Source organism: Protobothrops mucrosquamatus, unplaced genomic scaffold (genome assembly GCF_001527695.2).
Source record: "Protobothrops mucrosquamatus isolate PMUCROS unplaced genomic scaffold, P.Mucros_1.0 scaffold3080, whole genome shotgun sequence".
In the NCBI taxonomy this organism is placed as follows: domain Eukaryota; kingdom Metazoa; phylum Chordata; class Lepidosauria; order Squamata; family Viperidae; genus Protobothrops; species Protobothrops mucrosquamatus.
The window spans coordinates 107,866-129,249 of NW_015389090.1; the positions used below are offsets into that span (position 1 = coordinate 107,866).

Here is a 21,384-nt window from a genome sequence, read left to right on the forward strand (position 1 = left end):
AGAGGACATAATGTTATGACTTGCAAAGCAATTGTTAAATTCAGATTAAGGGGTTCAAAGCCTTGAAGTTATTTGCAAAACAGGGCTACTAATATAAAACATTTTATATATAATTGGCCTTCAAACCTTTTTTTTAAATTTCTCCTAACATTTTTATAGCATTTGTTTATTAAAGACCACTTTGTTGGCCATTCATTTAAACCTCCAAGTCAAAATTTATTTAAATATTTAGGAGTTAAGAGATATTTGGTTACATGAGGGATTTGTGATAAGACCAAAAGACAACATATCATAGGCTTGTGTGTGGTAGCTCAGCTTTGCCTCAGAGATGTGCTTTGTGACAAATGGATGTTGCAGCAGTCCTCCTGGAAGTAAAAAGACAATGTGACTTGTCTGAGTGAGATGTTTCCACAAACTTTGACACTTCAATCAGCAGTTCCAACAGGAGGTAATCATAGCAAATAAAGCACTGCAATGCAGCCATTTTACTTGACTATTAGAAAGATGGAAGCTGTGTTACTTCAAGAAGCACTTTCAAGGGAATGTTCACTTCAATGTTTATCAAAAAGACTGCAAAACACAAGCATATGTATCTGCTAGAAAGTAGAGCAGATCTCATGCAGTTTGTTCCTGCCTGCTAGCAAATCAAAACCACACTGGAAAACGTAGTCCTTCTATAAATCCATTTAATGAGAAAAAAAGATAGTTATGCAATTCCAAATTTGGAAAATGTTTAAGCTTCACCAGATATTAAGAGCTCTTCCTACTGATTTTTTTTTTTTAAAAAACTGATTCATGATACAGCCTCACTCAGGCCACATACACTTAATGAAAACAAAATCACTGCCTAAATCTATGGTTTTGCCCACCTCCAATATGACTGTTCCATATCACAGTGTGTAAAATAGAGCCCATCACCCTGGCAAAAATCCTCCATATTTATGAAGAATTTTAAGATTCAGTTGCTGCTTTGTCCACTTCAAGTATTTTTGGATGATCCATATAGAAACAGAAAGGCTTACATTTTCCACAGGGAAACTCCAGTAGATGGGAATCTGAAATGCAGTCCTGTTCTTTAGGTGCTTGTCAATTATGATGAATGTTCAACACTCTTTTCTGGATAGCCTACTTCAGAGGCAATTTTCTCACTAAAAGAATCACTTTTCTTTCCAAGTCTCGGAAAAAACAATGTATTGTTTTTAGGATCCTGTATCCAAGCGGCTATCTTGAAACAGAATTAAAATTTGGGTGTGTGTGTGTGTGTAGAAATTTAACAGCATATGTGACCTTTGGTTCAAAGGGCTTTTCCATTAATTACGATAGTAATCAGACACTCAATCCAGAAATTAATTGGAGTCCAAATCAGGATGCAAAATTTAGCTTTCCATAAAGATGATCACATGAAATGAATGATAAAAAGTCTCAAGAGATATGAGTTCAATCTCTAATATGTATTAAACAGATGGTGGGATGGGGACTTAAAGGACTATTATCCTTAAAACAAAAGAGGGCAATCAAAGGAAATTCTAAGTTTGAAGGTACTAAAAATTCTGTCACCAGGTCCCTTATGCCTGAATTCATAGCAAAATATGCCGCAACTGAATGCAACAGATTTTCTAAAACATGGGTTCAAATATTCATTAAAGTAACATGATAGCGAATTGTACAAGGATTTAAGATTCTAAACCAGCATTTTAAATTTGTTTTGTATAAACAGAAAGCCAATGAACCTGACACAAATGCAATACTTACCTCAGAAAACACATTAAATTCTAATGAATATTCTACATTAACTTTTTATTTTCTTATTACTAATGCAGTGCTTTCAATATATTATATACACACACAGAAAGAGAAAGCGCAATACAAACATCCCTCTGCTGATGTTCACATATTTGAATATATAAATTTTATTATATATAATTATATATAATAATATATATATAATTGATTTTTAAAATATATTTATAAAAGCATACACACACACACACACACACACACACTATATATATATAGGCTACTATTATCTTGTCAAATATATTTGGGCCATGATTGCTGCAATAGAATTTTCATTACTCTAATGATAATTTATTGAATTAGCAAAACATTATTACTTTATATGTAAGCATAAAAGGAAATCTTTGTTTACCTTTTTTTCCTTCAAAAAAAAAATTACTCACACAATGTTGTTTAATGTTTTTGACACTTCTAATTTAAGAATTTTCCATTATGATTCCTAGCTTGACATATAGTGAACATGATGTGTAATTGGGCCATATCTATTAATAGTTACTTCAATGACACAGTAAAAAAATTAACATTTATTCAATAAGCTAACTGAACATCATTTTGTTTGTTCCATAGCATCAATTGATGCTTCAGTTTAAATTCCAATTACTAAATGGATACACGTAGGATAATTTTGTATGAAAGGAGAATTAAAATATTCAAGGACTCCTGCCAAGGACTTACCTCACATGAATTTTAAACAAGCAATCAAACAGTGATCAAGTAGTACTTAACATAGAAGAAAGCATTTGTGTTGCATGCATCACATGAAAAAAATCTAACAAAATATTTTGAAATTCCTTTTTACTCTAGTTATTTGATAAATTGATTCGTCTGATTTTATGAGCATGATCACAATTTAGCCGCTTGAAGTTTTTTTTAAAGAAATCCAGTTAAAATAAATACAAATGAATATTTGATAGGTGTGAATTATAAAAAAGTATTCAGTATTCGTTAAGGTATATAAGGCTACAGATTATTTCCAAAACCAAGTCTATATCTTCCCACTATTATGATTAATATAATGTTCACATATTGCTGAATAGTTCCTGCCAAGTCAAAGTTCATCATAACGGTCCAGTCTTTTGCTAAAAAAAAATATGTTTCATTTTCCTGACAGTATTTACAGAAGTTTCACTTGTTTAGGAAAACAGTAATTTTTAAAAGTATATTTTTGTGCACAATGTTGACAATATTTCACTCAATCAATAAATCAAAGTTTTATATTAATTTTTAGGTGAATTAACATAATGAACATTTAAAGAAAAAGCTTCAAAAATAGCTGAAATTGTAGAATTAGAAAAGTTGACTGTTCCATTACCAAGAGGCAGGGCACTCAGTAAAACTCAAACATTTCTTATCTAAAAGGTTTATTACAAGAATAGCATAAAAAAGTTTATGATAAACCTGATATTAGTATTGTAACATGGGAGGTTCATATATTTTTAGTCCATAAAATAAATTACTAATCTCAGTGATTGTTACCCACCCCTAAACAGCCTCTTTCATAACATATCCCAGATACGCACATACACACACACACAAATCATACTTTATTATAAGTAACTACTAGAAGTCCTCAGCTGCTTTACTGTCTGGGTTCATATTCTAATAATAATTACATGTTATTATTTGGAAAAATACATTTATACAAATCACTGTGAACAAATGTTATAACCTTATGGGAAGCAGAGAAGGATAAAATATCCATTCACAAACAACCAAAGCCTATGTAAAAGCTGAAAAAAAAACCCCAAAATGAGGACTAATATTATAGATAGTTCTTGTTTAGCAACTATGATTAGGATTGGTTTGTCCTTTGCTATCCAGAGTCCTTCACAAATTTTCATGCCACCCAACTGCCCAGAATCCATCCCAGATTACCACCCACTTTCTGGTTATCCCAGTGTTGCACCCAAGTGTCCGCCTCAATGCAGAACCCCCCCCCCGAAATGCTTCAACATGAAGCAGTAATTTCAGTCTGTTTGACATTTTAATTTTCTAATGTGTCTGAGCTTGCATAACTCTTTGAAAGAATAAAGGTTAAGTGTTTTATATGATTTTAGAAACAAAATATGCAAGCAAGATCAAATATTCATGGACTGCTCCTCAAGACGGCTACTGAACAGTAGGGAGATTTTTCTCTTCTACCTACAATCTGCCAATCTGCAAAAACTGGTTCTTTGGCAGTCCAGCTCCCTGGATTTGAATGGGAGCATTTGGGAACACCCAAGAGGGTTTTTGACTGCCATGGACCCACCAGGGACAAGATATCTTGAAAATTACAGTTCCTAGTAGAAGCACTGGAAAACCAGGTCATCCATCTTTTTCCTTTTGGCAGACCATTCTCTTAAGCATGCCTGGGTATCAACTACACTTTTTAAAGCTTCTGTTTTGCTTTGCTTCCTATCTCAAAGGTTGACCGGCCTGTTCAATGCTGATTTATTTTAACCCCCTGCTGGATTTTATTTGTTTATTTTGCTCTTCTCCTTTGATCTTTTTGACTTTTTTGAATAACCTTTGTCTTCCATAAGGAAAAACAGCATGCCTTGGAGTAATGAAAATGTTTAGACTTCATTTACATCTATTATGGACTTTCACTACACTTTGGAGAATATTTTTTCAAAATTCTTTTTTATTCTGGAGTGAAACATCTAAAAATATTCTCCCCGCCTCTCTATTCTAAGGAATATCCTCCCAATCTCAGAGGAGCTTTATCTCTCCCTTGCCAAGTTATATTAGAGCAGCAATGTATCATATTAGAGACAACTAAGTATAGCTGGTAGAAAAAAGATCCTTTGGTAATATGCAAACCCAAGTTGAAAACTTTTTTAAACAGTTTGACAATATAATAATGTTTGCAAAAAAAAAAAAAATCCAAATGCAAGTAATTGGAGTTAAATTAGATTCACAAAAGGAATTTGATTTGAGAGTGGTAGATTCGGTACAGGAGACTGATATGAATTTTTAAACTTAGAACTGCCTGAGAGGATTATGCATGCCTTTTCAAAGTTCAAGCTTGCACTCTTTTACAATAATAGAAAACTGAATGGACAAATGAAGATTGGAGAATGGATTTATCATACTCAACTCAAAAAATAATTTCAGTTGGACTTTTTGGGGAAGATAGACAGACTTTGGAGAATGGATCTACTATATTTAACTAGAGAACAATTGATAAGAGATGTCATTAAGATACAATCATGGATATTTGATTCAGGACGAATCAGAGTTAACTGTTGGGATGATTGGGGATAGAAAAAAACCGTGGTAAACTTCCTACAAGTTGAATACAATAATAGTTTGTTAGCAGAGGGTGATAGTTTGTTTTTGCCTTTTTTGTTTGTTTGTTGTTCTATCTGTTTGTTAACTATCTGGCCATTAATACAGTAGATAGATGACAGGTTAATAATTTTAAACAGAATTAGAAGTTTGAAAAAATGCTGGGCCTGTTTCACAAGGAGTGGGAAACTAATATTGTAATACATTTAACAGTATTCACCTAGAGGGAATAATATATGTAGGTGTGTTTGTGGTGGGTTTTTTTTAAAATGCACTTTTTTAATGTTTTGTTTCTTTTTTTTGTTTAATTGTTCCTGTGAATCTTCTTCTTTTCTGGGGTTTTCTATTTTAACTTTTTTGAATAACAATAAAAATGATGACAAGAAATCAAATATTCATAAAAAAGAGAACTACACAATACCATGTAGCCTACTTTTCAGTTTCCACCATTAGTATTAAATATACATACCTTAACAACAGGATTCAGCAGAATAACACCTGATTTCTTTGTAATCACATGCTTTGTTGTATAATGATATTCTATAAGCTGAGGAATCGTTGAAAATCCTGTTCCTTCAAATCTGTATTGATTCTATAGGACAAAATTGAGGAAGAAATACCAAAGTTAAGCAACGGGTGCTCTTTCCATTAATAAAGCCATGCCTGACTTTACCGCTGTTTTATGCAACCAGTTGTCTTCTAAGAGCCTCTACCAAAGAATGCTGAAATGATTTACTAAACTATAATTATTTGGATAATATATAATGTATGACTTAGTTTGCTAAACCATAGTTCAACAGCTGGAAACATTTGGAAAAATAACTTAATAATTGCTTCTTTTACTATCTTCATTCCTCTCTTCATGAAGGTTTTAAATGACAGTTTATTTAACTTACAGATGTTCATTGTTGTTATATCCAACACTGTAATTGTAGCCAATATACATATTTACTAAATAAAATTGTAAACTTCATTCAAAACAAAAAGTTTATAGATCATCAAATCAGGATACACAGTAAATAAACTGAACTTCTGTGGAAATAATTTAATTGTAAAAGCATGACCATGCTATAAAAATGAGCAGGAAATTACAGCTTAATTGAACAGAACTTTAATTTTTTCAGTAAATTGAGATAAATATTATGTTGAAAAAGGGGCACATAACTAAGGTAAAATATCAGCAAATAGCCTGTGCCTGCAAAGATGAAGTGAGGAAAGCTAAGGCTCAAAATGAACTAAGGCTTGCGACCAAAGTCAAAAATAACAAAAAAAGTTTCTTTCAACATATAAAAACAAGAAAAAAGTTAAGGAAATGATTGGTCCATTAGTGGGGGGAAATTGCAAGAAGGTAATAAGCAACAGGGAGAAAGCAGAACTATTTAACTCGTTTTTTGCATCTGTCTTTACACAAAGGGAAAAAACAGTCCAACCTATCAAAAACAGTACCATAAAAAATAGATTAGAAACACAAGTTAAGATAGGCAAGAAAATGGTAAGTGAGCACCTGTCCAGCCTAAATGAGTTCAAATCACCAGGACTAGATGGATTACACCCCAAGGTTCTCAAGGAACTGGCAGATGTGATCTCAGAACACACTTAACTATATTTTTCAAAGATCCTGGAGCACTGGGGAACTACCAGAGGACTGAAAAAGAGCTGATGTAGTTTCCATCTTCAAAAGGAAAAAAATAGATCCAGGAAACTACAGACCTATCAGCCTGACCTCAATACTTGGGAAGATTCTGGAAAAGATAATCAAACAACGAATCAGTGAACACCTATAGGCAAACAAAGTCATTATTAAAAACCAACATGGGTTTGCCAAAAACAGATCATGCCAGAAAAATCTTATTGCATTGTTTGACCAAGTGTCAAAATTAGTGGACCAGAGGAATGCTGTGGATATAATTTACTTGGACTTCAGGAAGGCATTTAATAAAGTAGATCACAACCTACTACTTGATAAGATAGAAAAATGTGGGTTAGACAGCATCACCACGAGATGGATTCGTAGCTGGCTGACCGGCCATAGCCAGTGTGTGGTCCTCAATGGAACTGCATCTACATGGAGGAAAGTGTATAGTGGGGTGCCCCAGGGCTCTGTTCTGGGCCCAGTGCTCTTCAACATCTTCATTAATGATTTGGATGAGGGGATAGATGGGGAACTCATCACATTTGCAAATAACATCAAGCTGGCAGGAATAGCCAACAGTCCAGAAGATAGGCTTAAGATACAGGAGGATCTGACAAACTTGAACACTTGGGCACTATCTAACAAAATGAAATTCAATGGTGAAAAATGTAAGGTTCTACATTTAGGCAAGAAAAACCAAATGTACAGGTATAGTATAGGGGGTACTTTGCTCAATAGTAGTAACTATGAGAGGGATCTTGGGAGTCCTAGTGGACAATCACTTAAATATGAGCCAGCAGTGTGCTGCAGCTGCCAAAAAAGCCAACACAGTGCTAGGCTGCATTAACAGGGATAGAATCAAGATCACGTGAAGTATTAATACCACTTTACAATGCCTTGGTAAGGCCACACTTGGAATACTGCTTCCAGTTTTGGTCACCACGATGTAAAAAAGATGTTGAGACTCTAGAAAGAGTACAGAGAAGAACAACAAAGATGATTAGGGGACTGGAGGCATATAAGGAATGGTTGCTGGAATTGGGTATGTCTAGTTTAATGAAGAGAAGGACGAGGGGGGACATGATAGCAGTGTTCCAATATCTCAGGGCTGCCACAAAGAAGAGAGAGTCAAGCTATTCTCCAAAGCACCTGAGGGCAGGACAAGAAGCAACGGAAGGAAATTAATCAGGGAGAGAAGCAACCTAGAACTAAGGAGAAACTTCCTGACAGTTAGAACAATTAACCAGTGGAACAACCTGCCTCCAGAAGCGGTGAATGCTCCAACACTGGAAGTTTTTAAGAAGAGACTGGACAGCCATTTGTTTGAAATGGTATAGGGTTTCCTGCCTGAGCAGGGGGTTGGACTAGATGACCTCCAAGGTCCCTTCCAACTTTATTATTATTATTATTATTATTATTATTAGTATTAGTAGTAGTAGTAGTAGTAGTAGTAGTAGTAGTAGTAGTAGTAGTAGTAGTACTATCTTATGGATAAGAAAAACCATAAACTGTCTTCAAATACAAGAAGCAATATTCAGCGGGTGCCTTGAAATACTTCCAGTTTTAACAAAGAAAATATTTCACAACCGAATATATAACTTTTGTTCTAAGCCATGGAATAAAAATTAGAATAAAGTAGCAACCTCGGACCTATTTTCTAATAGTTGTTTTTAAAACAAAACAATAGAAATATCTCCATTGAAAGTAGCTGAAATATACAATATCTCTTTTATCTCTGAACTATTTTAACAGGATATAAATGGATATTGTTCATATATGGAATAAAGCAAAATAAAAATATACAGTAATCCAAAAAATATTTAGGGAACTTTTAAACAGTCTAATATTCCTTTGAAACACAGTGATGATGAATCATGAAAACAAATAACAGGGCTTTTCTTCCCACTGAAGGTTATGAAGGCTGCTTCATAACTCTTGTCGTAGAGTATTAAGTGATAAAAAAATGTGGAGCTCAACAAATACAGCACACACACACATGAAATTTGCTTTTCTGAAATAGTTCTGGTCAACTACAATTGTCTTTACAATTGCTTTTAATAATGAAGTCTTTTGAGATAATATTTGAGCACAGGTTTTGAAAAAACTTCATTAATACCCCAAATATAAGATGATTATATAATATGGTAATTATTACACCATAAATTTCAGATTGCTAAATATATCTTATAGTGTACTCCAGAAGGTTTTCAAGACATTTAGCTTTATTTAGCTCTATTAATATCTGCTTCTTGCAGAGCAGTAACCCAATCCCATAATTTCATATAATCTCCATCCATACTTAATTCAGAAAACATTATTTCACACTCTTCATATTTTAATCTTCCCCGTTTAGGCTTTTAAGCGGTAAATGCTTGAGGTGTTTTACATCTGTGGATTCTTTTGAATTTAAATGCTTGAGTGATTTATTTCCACTAAGACGTTTGTGTGAAAAAAATGAATTAATCATTCCTCAAATTAGAAATATTTATTTCACAATTCAATGAAACGATTGTGAATTATCTATTGTGTGTATACTACAGCTTTATGAAAAGTTGGCTGGCCATATTAGGACATGCATGTATCTAAAATCAGGATTAGGGTAGAAAAATGGAGCATAGGTATCCTCCTACCACAGTTTCATGATTTTAGGAGGATTTGTTTGAATAATTAACTTCCCCCATCCTCCCTTTTACTAATAGTATACCTCTGAAGAACAGGAACAGCTTGTGTACAACTCTGCAGTCTGGAAACCAAATATGCTAGTGTTCCTGAGAACATTCTGCTTTATATTTTTTCTTTCATTCATTCCATTTATATAATGTGTAGTCAGCTACAGATTCATTGCAGTTTACAACATCAACAGTGAAACATTCCTAATTTATAATCAACAATTTAAAAATCCAGAGTACAAATATAAACTTATAAAAAACTAAGCATAGAATATAAAAAATCAAACTCAGTCCATCGGCAGTAATACATGCATCTACTACTATTAAAGATGGTGGCAATATAGAAACTCACCAAACGCTGTCCAGAGGAGCTCCATTCTGAGGAACTTTGTAACAGATGGGGCAAGCTAAGGGGAGGCTATTCCACAGAAGGCTGCAATACAAAAGTAGTATCTCCTGGCCTCAGTTGCCCTCACTTCTTTGGAACTGGGGTATGATCAAGTGTTTCTTCTGTCATGAACATACAGTACTGGCCAATTCAAATAGGAAATGATGCTCCTGGAAATACCAGGCACAAGCCACACAGGCTTTACAGGGGGGAAAAAATCAGCATTTTGAACTGCATTCAAAAACCTACTGGCAATGAATGTAGGGACTAAGGCACATGTATACTTGGAGGTAAAACCCAACAATTATTGGGAAGTTGCATTTTCACCAATTCCAGTTCCTGAATGCTCTTGAAAGGCAGCCTCTTGTAGAATGCACTGCAGTAGTCTTATTGCACAGTGATGCATTGCAATTGTTAACATACTAGTTTGCCTATTTGGGAGGGGGGGGGTCGATATTATTTTCAGAAATTTCTACATAAGGTTCTAGTCATGAAATTCAAGAATAATTGGAAGAACCAACGCTGAATAAATAAAGAACTGCACCTCTCCGAAAAATTAGATCAGTGCATTTTAGGATAAAAATGGCAACTAGCAATCACACAATTCTAAAGATCTCTAATTAGAAATTAACAAGAGAGCAAAGAACATTCCTATGCGCCAGTTCAAAGGTTGAAAGATCACTATTGAAAACTACTGAATCCTGAATCAAATGCACAGAACAGTACTTGTGGCTCTTAAGAGGTGGATAATGATTTCTTAGCTTTAAGAAGCAGGTAGGTAACATAATACCCAAGCTGTGCATAATTATTTAGCTACCTAACTATAATTTAAAACTATTTATGTAGTTATTGAAATCAAGTGCACTTCAATCACTTAAAAAATCAATGTCAAACTTACATCAGCATACTGAATGATAAAGTGTCTCCGTTGCCCATCAGAAAACACAGAAAGGACATATTCACCAGGCTTCCCATGGCTCTCTCGCACCAAAAAGTCTCCTTGCTGTTTTAATAGCTCTTGAGCTTCTATTCTTGGGATTGCCCCATGATACCAATCTTGTTCTGCCAGGGGTTTTTCACCCGCTGATATTACATCAAAAAACTTAAAGAAAAACATGGGAAAAAATGATTAATATAATGGCAAATATGAGAATCAAGTTACTGTAGCGGTTAAAGGCACTGGGCTAAAAATGGAAGACTGTGCGTTGAGGTCTAATTCTGCCTTAGGCATGAAAACAGTTGGGTAACCTGGCCACCTTTTGCAGATTGTGAAAGTTGACATGGCAAACTCTTTCTAAAAATGTTTCAAAAAGACTGTAGGGACTTGTGCAGGATTTGATTCTTTGGATTATATATTAGAATACAACAAGGAAGATTGCTGTATTATATGCTATAATATAAATTTAATAGATATAAATAAATGAACAGAGAATAATGCTCTACTATTCTGTGCATTAATAGGGCTGTGCAAAATATTCCAAAGAGAAGCTTCTTAGAACATTAGTTTCTTTTCTTAAAGCACTGAAGTAGCCACATCCTTTGAAAGGTTGTCCCATCTGTCCTTCTCTGTATGCACATGAATGAATGATTTTCTTGTAATACTGGATTATATACTTATGCTCTAGTGAGTATGGTAATAAAAGTACCCCTCCCTTCACGTGTGAGCTGCATTTCATTATCAATCTTATGAAATGCCTCCTCCCTCGCTCCTTTCATGTGAACTACTGAAAGTGCCCTTGTAAAGAAACATTTGCAGGAAACCAAATCGATCCTGACTTCGGGAGAAGGTATCAAACAGAAACCAGTAGACCAATAAACCATTTTGTTTATATTCACTGACTATATCTTGAAGATAATATAGCTAGCATGCTTGATCTAATAATAAAGGATAAATAATGAGAAAATCATCCATTTATCAAAATCATTCCAACATCATGCTGTATTTTATTCTGTCTGCCTTTGTCTTGTCCTTTCAATGTAGCAGGCCAAAGGTTTATAAGCTATGGTTCTTCTTTTTGCTCAGGGCTGCTCAGGATGCTGCCAATGCTTTGCTACAAGCCCAGTGTACACTGTTGTTATTTGCATACTTAACAAATATTATATCTTCAAAGTGATTTGTTTTTTTAGGTGTGCCAGGTTTTGATCACAACATGAACTAAAATTAACATAACCTATCTGAGAACAAGCTGTTCCCATTCATATTTTCCTATAATATATTGCATCAAGGTAAGTCAAATTTTTAACAAGAAGTGAGAGCATATGACAGATAAAGGCTGAGATTGGAAAATGATGATGTAACTTATATCGGCACATTTTTTAAGTGAAAACTCTGATGAAACTTCACCCACAGGTTTAATTAATTTAGAAGAGTTAACAGATAAGGCAGTGGTACAAACATGACAAGCAGATCAATGAGTAAGAGAAGCCCCAAATGGGCCAATAAATGTGTACAGTATTTCTTTTCTGATATTTCATCATCCTTTTGTTTTAATTCTGTTAGCCTAACTTTGCATTCTGATACTAGCCATTAGACTGAAAGCTTGAATCTAGGTAACTCTTATGGACTTGGTCTCAGGGACAGATACTTTTTTCAATTATGATTATACCTGAAATTTGATGACTTTCTTGATTACAATAAAATCTATTTATATACATTTAGGTTTAATCCAAACTTTGCTTATTAAATGAATGTGCACCTGTACTTTGGGAGTTCAAATGTTTGAATTCTTTAACGAAGGGTTTCATCTACTGCAGACGGCTAGGAAATACCATTCTCAATATAGGAAGTATTGTAAACATTAATCAAATAAATGATCCTGCAGCAAATAACAGAAAATTATGCAGAAAATGGTGAAAGCAATTTTTTTTCTTGATATAGACATTAGAATATATTACCTGTCCACTTACCGATGACGAGCCTAACATAGACTTTGGTGATCTTATCATACCAGCAATGGAATGTCGAATAGTATCAAACCTGGAAACTTTATCTTTTTTATCCTAGGAAACAAAGAGAGGGAGAAATAGTCCAACAGAAAATAAAACAATGATTTGTAGCAGATTAAATAGTCACTGCTAGATAAAATTTTGGTTTTACCCAAGTTAATCATCAAACATGAGTGAAAATGGCTTCTTGGTCTCGGGTTTGTCTAAAAATGTTAGTACTTTTGAATAGTTTTGCCAAGAAACTATGACTATTAAAAAATAAAATGTTTTTCATATATTGCCAAAATAGTCTCATTCTATAACCCTGATTTTTTTTCTTTTTAAAAACTTAAATGTATCTTATTAAGTTTTCCTTGGCATTTTTCCACCACAACAAAACTATGCAACAAATTAAATGGAACAAACAACACATTTACAGGACTTTCCAAGAGAATATGGTCTATTTGTAGTATTCTGATACTGGTACAGAAGATTGAATACAAAGCTGAACAGTACTGTATAACATATTCAGAAAAAAGAGGCCATACAAAAGGGAAAGTTCAATGGAATTATATGTAAACAAAATGCAGGCCTGTACTGAAATCTAGGAATTTGAGCATGAGTTCCAAAAGAAAGCCTTTGTGTAAAAATGCAAGAAAGTAGAAAATTACAAATATATTATTTGGAAGTGCTGTAGATTGGTAACTAATTTTCTAGACTTCATTGGATTCTAGTCACTGTTTGTATTGGTAAATTCTTACACTTCAATACATGAGTATTGCTGCTTAAATAGTGGAAATGGTTCATCATCCACACAAAAGTTTGCAAAGCCAACCCAGATTGTTATTCTTGACACCATCTCTTAATATTGACATTTCAACAGCAATTGAATGTCTTTTTTTGTGTCACTAGACACTGTTCATAAATAATGTTATCATATGCACAGTCAGGTGCTGGGGCTATAGCTCACTTCTTCCTTGCATTCCCTTGATAAGCAAAATGAGGCAAAAAAAATCACATCTCTTACCAATTTACATATTAGAGCATTCATCTTTATGACTTGCTATTTTAATGTTAATCTGAATTCAGACCAAAGCTAGCTGGGATGATGGTGAATAAATAATCAATATAGTAGTGATATTTTTTATTTGATACTAGCTGTACCCGGCCACACGTTGCTGTGGCTCAGATAGGTTAAATGTTTTTACCTGTCACAGGTGTGACATCTATATAATAGTAGGTATATAAAAACACGTGTGTATTCGAATGCAACGTTGTGTCAAAATTTCAAAGCAATCGGTGAAGAACTTTCGGAGATTTAAGATTTTGAACAAACGAACATTTACATTTTTATTTATATATATATAGATATAGATATAGATATAGATATAGATAGATATAGATTTAAAATAAACTTGAAGTAGAACATAACAAGCCAACATTAAGAAGAAATTATCAGACACAAAGGAGAACAGATGCAAATTTAGCATCTGCACAAAATAAAACTGAGTTAGCCATTAAAAACTATTTCAAATAATATCTGATCAATTGATATAAAAATTGTCACAAATAGACTGTCTGGAACCTCAAAATAGTCTTTAGACAACAAACATATCTTTTTGAAATTACAATTTGTCCAATAATAAAATGAGCTACTGAGAGTTCCCCGACAGATTGATTGTAGATCAGTGGATTAAATGGCTATTTTTTTAAAAAAAAAAAAAAAACCTGATCCTTACATTACCATAGATACAGTGTCTAATTTTGCTTCTAGGTCTGCCAGGAGTTGGGATGATCAACATACTTCATACACCTCAGTAACACAAAGACAAAGGGTCTTTTTCATATAAATAAATTATGGGAATTAGCAGCAGCTAAATGAGTCATTCTCATATCTCTAAAGGGAAAAGGGGTGATTTCCCCCAAACTAGTTCAAATAATGCATTAATATTGCATTCACCAACATTCTATTTAACTGTCCTCTGTAGAACATATGATTAAAATAATATCCCTAACCCTTGTATTTTGCTTGGCTTCCTTTACTCTATATATTTACTATCTTTTAAGATATAAATATTTATCTAGTTAAGTATTTTTAAAAACCAGAAAGCAGAGAGGGGAGAATTCGCTAATTTTAAGATGGACAGCAACAGCGGCTGTCAAAACTACTAACAAATGCATGAAACAGATCGCTTTGATGTGTGAGCAAACATATCAGTTAGAACAAATTAGATATAGGACAATATATCTCAATCTTCTCCAGAAGAAGGGAGACTATATTTTTATAATAGTTATCACCTGCTTTTGAATATCCTCACATCAATAATGATATTTATAAATATATTAATACATGTATACTTTATGCAATATATATTAATAGTTGAGTCATATGAAATAATTCACTTCATTTAATGTAATAATAAAGAAAAGATAAGCCAAGTAATTGGCCTAAGATAGTAGAAGATAGCTTTACATAAAGCCTAATAAAAGCTTTACAAGCATTAGAAAAGGCAGTAAAATGTAAATCAAATAGGGCAGATGGAATCTGATATCTTTCAAAAGGCACATCCTTCAGGCATTTATAAAATTCTGTTCAAGGCATAAATGTAAGAAAATTATCAGAGAAGAAATACAAAAACAAGTATCTTACGTGAACATTGGTAATAGCCATTATTAGGATTCCTTAATAAAAAATGGTTTGCTTTACCTTTGTAAAATTATATACACACCCATATCAATAGACTCTTTTTGCAATCGGTTCTTATTAAGAAAGTCTGGAGTACTTAAAACTGACTCAAGCAGTATATAAAAAAGGAACGAAAAATATAGTGTGTTGTCTAAACCAATAAATTAACAACCACAAGTTTACACATTATGAGGAAACTAGTTTGGAATATGTGCATAAATCTATACAACCCTCCTAAATATCCAAGATGAGAAATGAACCAGAATTCAGTTTCCTTTTAATAAATACTAGATTGTTACTTATAAACCAGGAATTTCAGCTTAACAAGGTTTGGAAGAGATTAGTCTAGCACCCAAATTGGTAAGGTAGAGCAGAGTCCCCAACCCCCGGGCTGCAGCCCACTCCCAATCTGCAGCCTATTTGCAATGGAGCCGCAGGAGCACCGGGCCCATGCGCACAACTGCTTGACTTGCACGAGTGGGGAGGCAGCGTGCACGTGTATGCGACTAGTGGGCTGGCACGCATACATGTGCACATGCAGCTCAACTATTTGAACTGTGCACATGCATGCAAGCTGGGCCACCACTCACACAGCCCAGTTCCCCCTCCCCCCAGCCAGGCTGCCAAACTGCAAATGTTAGGGACCGCTGTCCTTGAAGAAGGTAATCAGTATCTGTTAGATAAGCCCTGAAAGGCAGGATGAAGTCCGAAAGAAATGCCAGATTGGTCTGTCTTGATCCACATTGGTGTAAAGGTAAACGGTCTATGTCAGTCTTTCAAAATTCTGTTGATACATCCTAAAGCAGTGGTGGCAAACCTATGGCACGGGTGCCAGAGGCGGCACTCAGAGCCCTCTCTGTGGGCACTCGCGCCATCGCCCAATCCTAGGCCTTCAGCTGGGTTTTATAAAACCTTTTCACTTTAGGCCTCGGCCACTGTGTACAAAAAAAAAGATTCAATCAATCAGTCAATTTAAACTTCTCGCGGGGGAAAAAAAAGATCTTGCAAAGTTGGAATTGATTGATTGAACTTTTTAGTCCCACCCAGTCTGCTGTTACCACCGCAGCCACGCCCACCCAATGGGCCACACCCACCCAATGGTCCACACCCACCCGGCACCCGACGATGCATAAGTGGGTTTTGGATTGCAGTTTGGGCACTCGGTCTCTAAAAGGTTCGCCATCACTGTCCTAAAGCAATAGAATTCCAGTAATCCTTGTGACATCTATTTCCTATTCTGTCTTCTTTGACGGGCTGACAAATCTTTTATTTCAGCAGCACAGAAGATGGGTGTGGGAGAAATAGATGAAGGAAATGGTTGAATTCACAAGTTTTGTACAGGCCTAATCCTGCTTATGTACAGTACATATCTCAATATTATGTCTTATTTCATTCTTAAGTAGCTTGTGAAGAAAAATGTCTAGCTCACTGAAGATTTAAAATGAAGACAGTTTGTATATACTGTAGAAGTCAAATTAGGTTAGCAGATATGAATCACAACATTCTTGTCTTTTAACACTGCATTTGCTCATATATTTTTCCTCATAAGAGAGGAACAAGTCAGGAAACATATCATACTAATTTACTTCCTAGCACCAACTCAGCTTCCTTCTCAGATTAACTGCTGAAAGGACATCAAGCCAACTTGTGTGTGTGTTGTGGGGAGGGGGAGAACACTAGTAACTGCCTGGTATAAACCAGAAATTTAATGAATAGTTCTTTGGATTTTTGGGCAGTGGATTAAGTGAAGGAGGAAAACAGATTTAAAGTGGAGGTTTTATATGCAGCAGGAGTAGTAGTGATTGAATTAAAGAGTAAACTGAATGTTATCTAATTAGTTATTTAACTTGGGATATTCTGTATCAACCTCAGTAGCTTACTTATGAAGAGAAAAGAGGAGAATTTTAAAAGAAATCATTGGCTGTCAAAGTAGCAGATTGCAAGAAAAAGGACATAAACTTTAAAGGAAGTTTTGTGCTTCTCAAGTAATCTCAGAATTCCTAAACTAGGGAGATTAATTTCCATCTCTCAAACCACTCTTGCACCAATAGAAAATGAGATTTGATGGATAAAGTATGGTTGTCATATTCTTTCGTCTTATCAAAAAGTCCTTCAAAGGTCTACCGTGAATAAGAGTCTAAGCTAACTCAATGTTTTTTATAAGTCCTACGACTCTTCTATTACAAGGATTTTTGGTTGACAATCGATAATTCATGTCGTCGAAACTTTCTTACAAACGGTTTATAGCAAAAATTCTAATACCCAATAAAAAAGGCCTTGATATTGATATTGTATAATAATGCATCATGCTGCAAGAAAAAAAATTCAGCTTACATTGTAAAATTGGGCGATCAAATAGTTGTATTTGTGGACAGGGAAGACAGTAAATAAGTTGTTCCAACTGGTTGTTGAACCTGGAATGTTCAACCCTAACTCTCCAACTTCCACCCAAACAGAATACTAGAAATTAAAGGAAATCAATTCATTTCATGTAAGCATCCTGCCTGCCTTTTAGGGTTTTTTTTCTTTTTTCTTTTTCAACAGATACAGATACTTTTGCAGTCCCCTATTTTCTAAAAAGTGTTTAAAACTTTAAAAAAAAACTTTAAAGCACTGATCAAAGAAAAAGTAAGTATATAATTATTATTATAAATTACGAATTAATCTTTTGATATATACATTATAAAATGCTGAACAAAATTTAGCATTTTTTAAAATATTTCTTAAAATATTTTTCCCAGGATAGCATTAGTTAATAAGTTACAGAACACTTAGACATTTTGAACCACTGTTACACAGCTACTCTTCATAAATTCTATTCACATTAAACCATTCCAAGATAATCAAAACAAAAGTATAACATGAAATTATGATAAGACCTAAAAGGATTCAAATTTAGGCAATTCCTTTTTTGTATAGGTGCATGTGACAGACGCTGAATTTAATCCATCACTTTATTTTACATTCTTTATCTTCTCACTGTAAAATATACTTAAATCATAGATTTCACCGATATTTTTCCAGAAATCAAAATGACTATGCAGAGCAAACGGGGAGCTAGTTTATTTACTGAAGGAAATTGAGTCCTTCTTTCCAGGATCACCTTTGCACAGACGTTATGGAAGAAACTGATAGCTGAATCTGAAAAAACTTTATCTCTACAAAGGCAGTAACTCATTACAATTCTGGACATGCCACATAAACTGCATCATTTAAGTTTAAATAGAGTAGTAAAGCTTTTGAACCTAGAAGTACTTTTCAAACGTTGTATGTGGTCAGTGCTCTAACAAAATAGTTCTATGAAATACCTGTACATTCACAAAATGACTGCTGTAGTGGCACAAAACCTCAATCTGAAATAAAATGGATAAGATTGCACCATACCACCTCTTCTACAATTTTAGCTCATCTTTGCCTCCCACACTCCCCTTAACTAGGCTGAACTGATCTTATTTTCTAAGAATATCCAAGGATTCTATGAGATCCAGAGACAATCTTGTAACTATCAATCCACGCTATTCTTTGACAACTGTTATATCATTATTTATCAACAAAAGTTGAGAAAGGGCAGTTTACAATATGAAAGAAATTGGACTACTAAAGAGACAACAAACAATTGGAGAAAGTGTGAGATTGCACAATGACAATGCTTGCACACAAGCATGCACTAGGTACCTTATTATAATAAAGTATATTTTGAATTTTTCAGCCTTGTGGTCCAATAAAATTTGCAGCCCTTTCAATAATTTTTTGCAGAAAATTTATTTCAATGCCAAAAAAAATGAATTAGAAATATAAATATGGTATTAATCATGATGCAAATTAAAAGACAGAATTTTCTTGATGTAACTAAGTCTCAAGACTACAATTTGAGAGCAATGGAAGGACATACAGGGAACTTGATTACTGTAGCACAATGAAATCTTTGACTCAGAAAGCTAAAAACAATTTACATAAGGCTCCTAAAAAGTGAACTGCTAGTTATTTACTTGCAAACTACTCACTTAACATCATAGCATGAAATGTAACATTAAGTTGTCTTCCCTGTTTGTAAAACCAATTAATCTAATAGTTCAATCTTGATAAATTGTAAAAACAAGGATTTACAGTTAATTAGTTTACATTTTATTTAAATGGCACTGCTAATTTGCCAGCATTTCCCAAAAGCATTACCCAGTTCAGTTTCTCAGTTTAGTCTGATATATGACAGAATACAAATGTTTTAAATTGAAATTGACTGAATATATCATATATGCTACAAGAGGAATACATTATTAAAAACAGATGAATTTTTGAAATGATTATCTACAAATAGATGAGATAACATTAAAAGCTCTTCCTAAAGAAAATAAAAGGATAATAAAATTGAAAAAAAATGGATATTCTCTTCAATCAATCTGGATTTTGCCTAACAAAGATTCCATGCTAATTTCTTCACTAGGTTTGGTAAGAAGATAAATGCAAAAGGAATTTTAATCCACACACATTTGTTTTTTTGACAGAGAACCTGTGTTACCTGAAGAACCAAGAAAACAAATTATATGAGGATATGTACCATACACCTGGTATAATGCAGTCATATTGTCCAAACTGGCCAGGAAAAATATATTTAAATCCAGTACATTTGGAGAACACTAACAGTGTAAACATACTGTAAGTTTTCACATGACAGACTTCATTTAGACTGCCTTTTAATTAAAAATACAATAAAATGAGATCTAGAACAGGCAGGCAGTGCGTGCACATACCCACACTCGCGTTAATGCTGTAGCTGCGGGGTGCAAAAACAGGATGCTGCACCACATGGTGCAAAAACGGGCCACTGCTATGCCTCGGGACGTCCCATTTGCATCATGTGCATGCTCGCGGTCCTGTGCGCACTGCACGCATGCGCGTGTGCATAAAATGCTTCTCCCTCTCTTTTCTTCCGGTCGGCCAACCAAGGTTGGTGACCTTTATGCTCTAGAGCAGACATGTCAAACGCGCGATATCACATGACATCGCACAACGTATCGGGACTGTTTTGCCATTGCCAGCAATGGGGAGGACGCAGCTTCCACATGATGCATCTGGCTCGTTGGCCGGCAGTTTGACACACCTGCTCTAGAGCATAAGCATTTTTTGCCTTACTACATTTATTTTTACAGAACAGATTTATACAGTTATCTCCCTAGTTTTCTTTCAATATAATAGTCCTTCAAATCTTTGGAACAGATACGGGGGAAGTTCCGAGGGCTCCAATTTTGCCAGCAGTTTTTATTTGATCAGTGAATACCATCACTAGATTTAATACAAGTATCACTATAAATAAGCCAAACTTTTTTAACCTATTTATTTATTTATACACACACAAACACTTAGCATGCATAAGAATGGCATTCTTAGGCTGCTTTTATACTATCTGTAATTTATTACATAGAGATAATATTTTAAAAATTTAATGTAAATGCTACAAAATCTACTGATCAAGTTTAAAAAAATATTTTCTATTTAAAAACCATATAGCTCAGTAGAGACTTTGAAACTGATTTACCTACCATATGAAACTTTTAGAAGATTAAAACAAAACAGATATTTCGGGAGGTAGGCTGTAGGTAGAATGTAATCAGCAGGTATAAGACATATTTTTAAAATCTATATATGTAATATTTTGCATTGCTGTGACTTCATAGTACTCAGGAGGAATCTTAAACTGCAGGCCATGATGAATGAGAAATGTAAGATTGCAAGCTAATAATGCTTATGCATTGTGATGTTATAATGGTAGGATATTTTATGAAATATTTAAATACTGGGTATTATTGTGTTTTCCCCAAAATAATAATAATAATAATAATAATAATAATAATAATAATAATAATAATAATAATAATAATAATAATAATAATAATAATAATAATAATAATAGTAAAGTTGGAAGGGACCTTGAAGGTCATCTAGTCCAACCCCCTGCTCAGGCAGGAAACCCTATACCATTTCGGACAAATGGCTGTCCAGTCTCTTCTTAAAAACT

General features: G+C 34.1%; 1 protein-coding gene across 1 annotated transcript in view; it reads right to left on the reverse strand.

The window, feature by feature from the left end:
- FER (FER tyrosine kinase) overlaps positions 1 to 21,384 on the reverse strand; it is a 130,245-nt gene that overhangs the window by 62,617 nt on the left and 46,244 nt on the right. The window contains exons 10-12 of the mRNA XM_015826368.1: positions 12,668 to 12,760; positions 10,659 to 10,862; positions 5,540 to 5,662 (exon numbers count right to left, since the gene is read on the reverse strand). Of these exons, the coding sequence (XP_015681854.1) occupies positions 5,540 to 5,662; positions 10,659 to 10,862; positions 12,668 to 12,760 (420 nt within the window). The remainder of the gene's footprint in view (positions 1 to 5,539; positions 5,663 to 10,658; positions 10,863 to 12,667; positions 12,761 to 21,384) is intronic.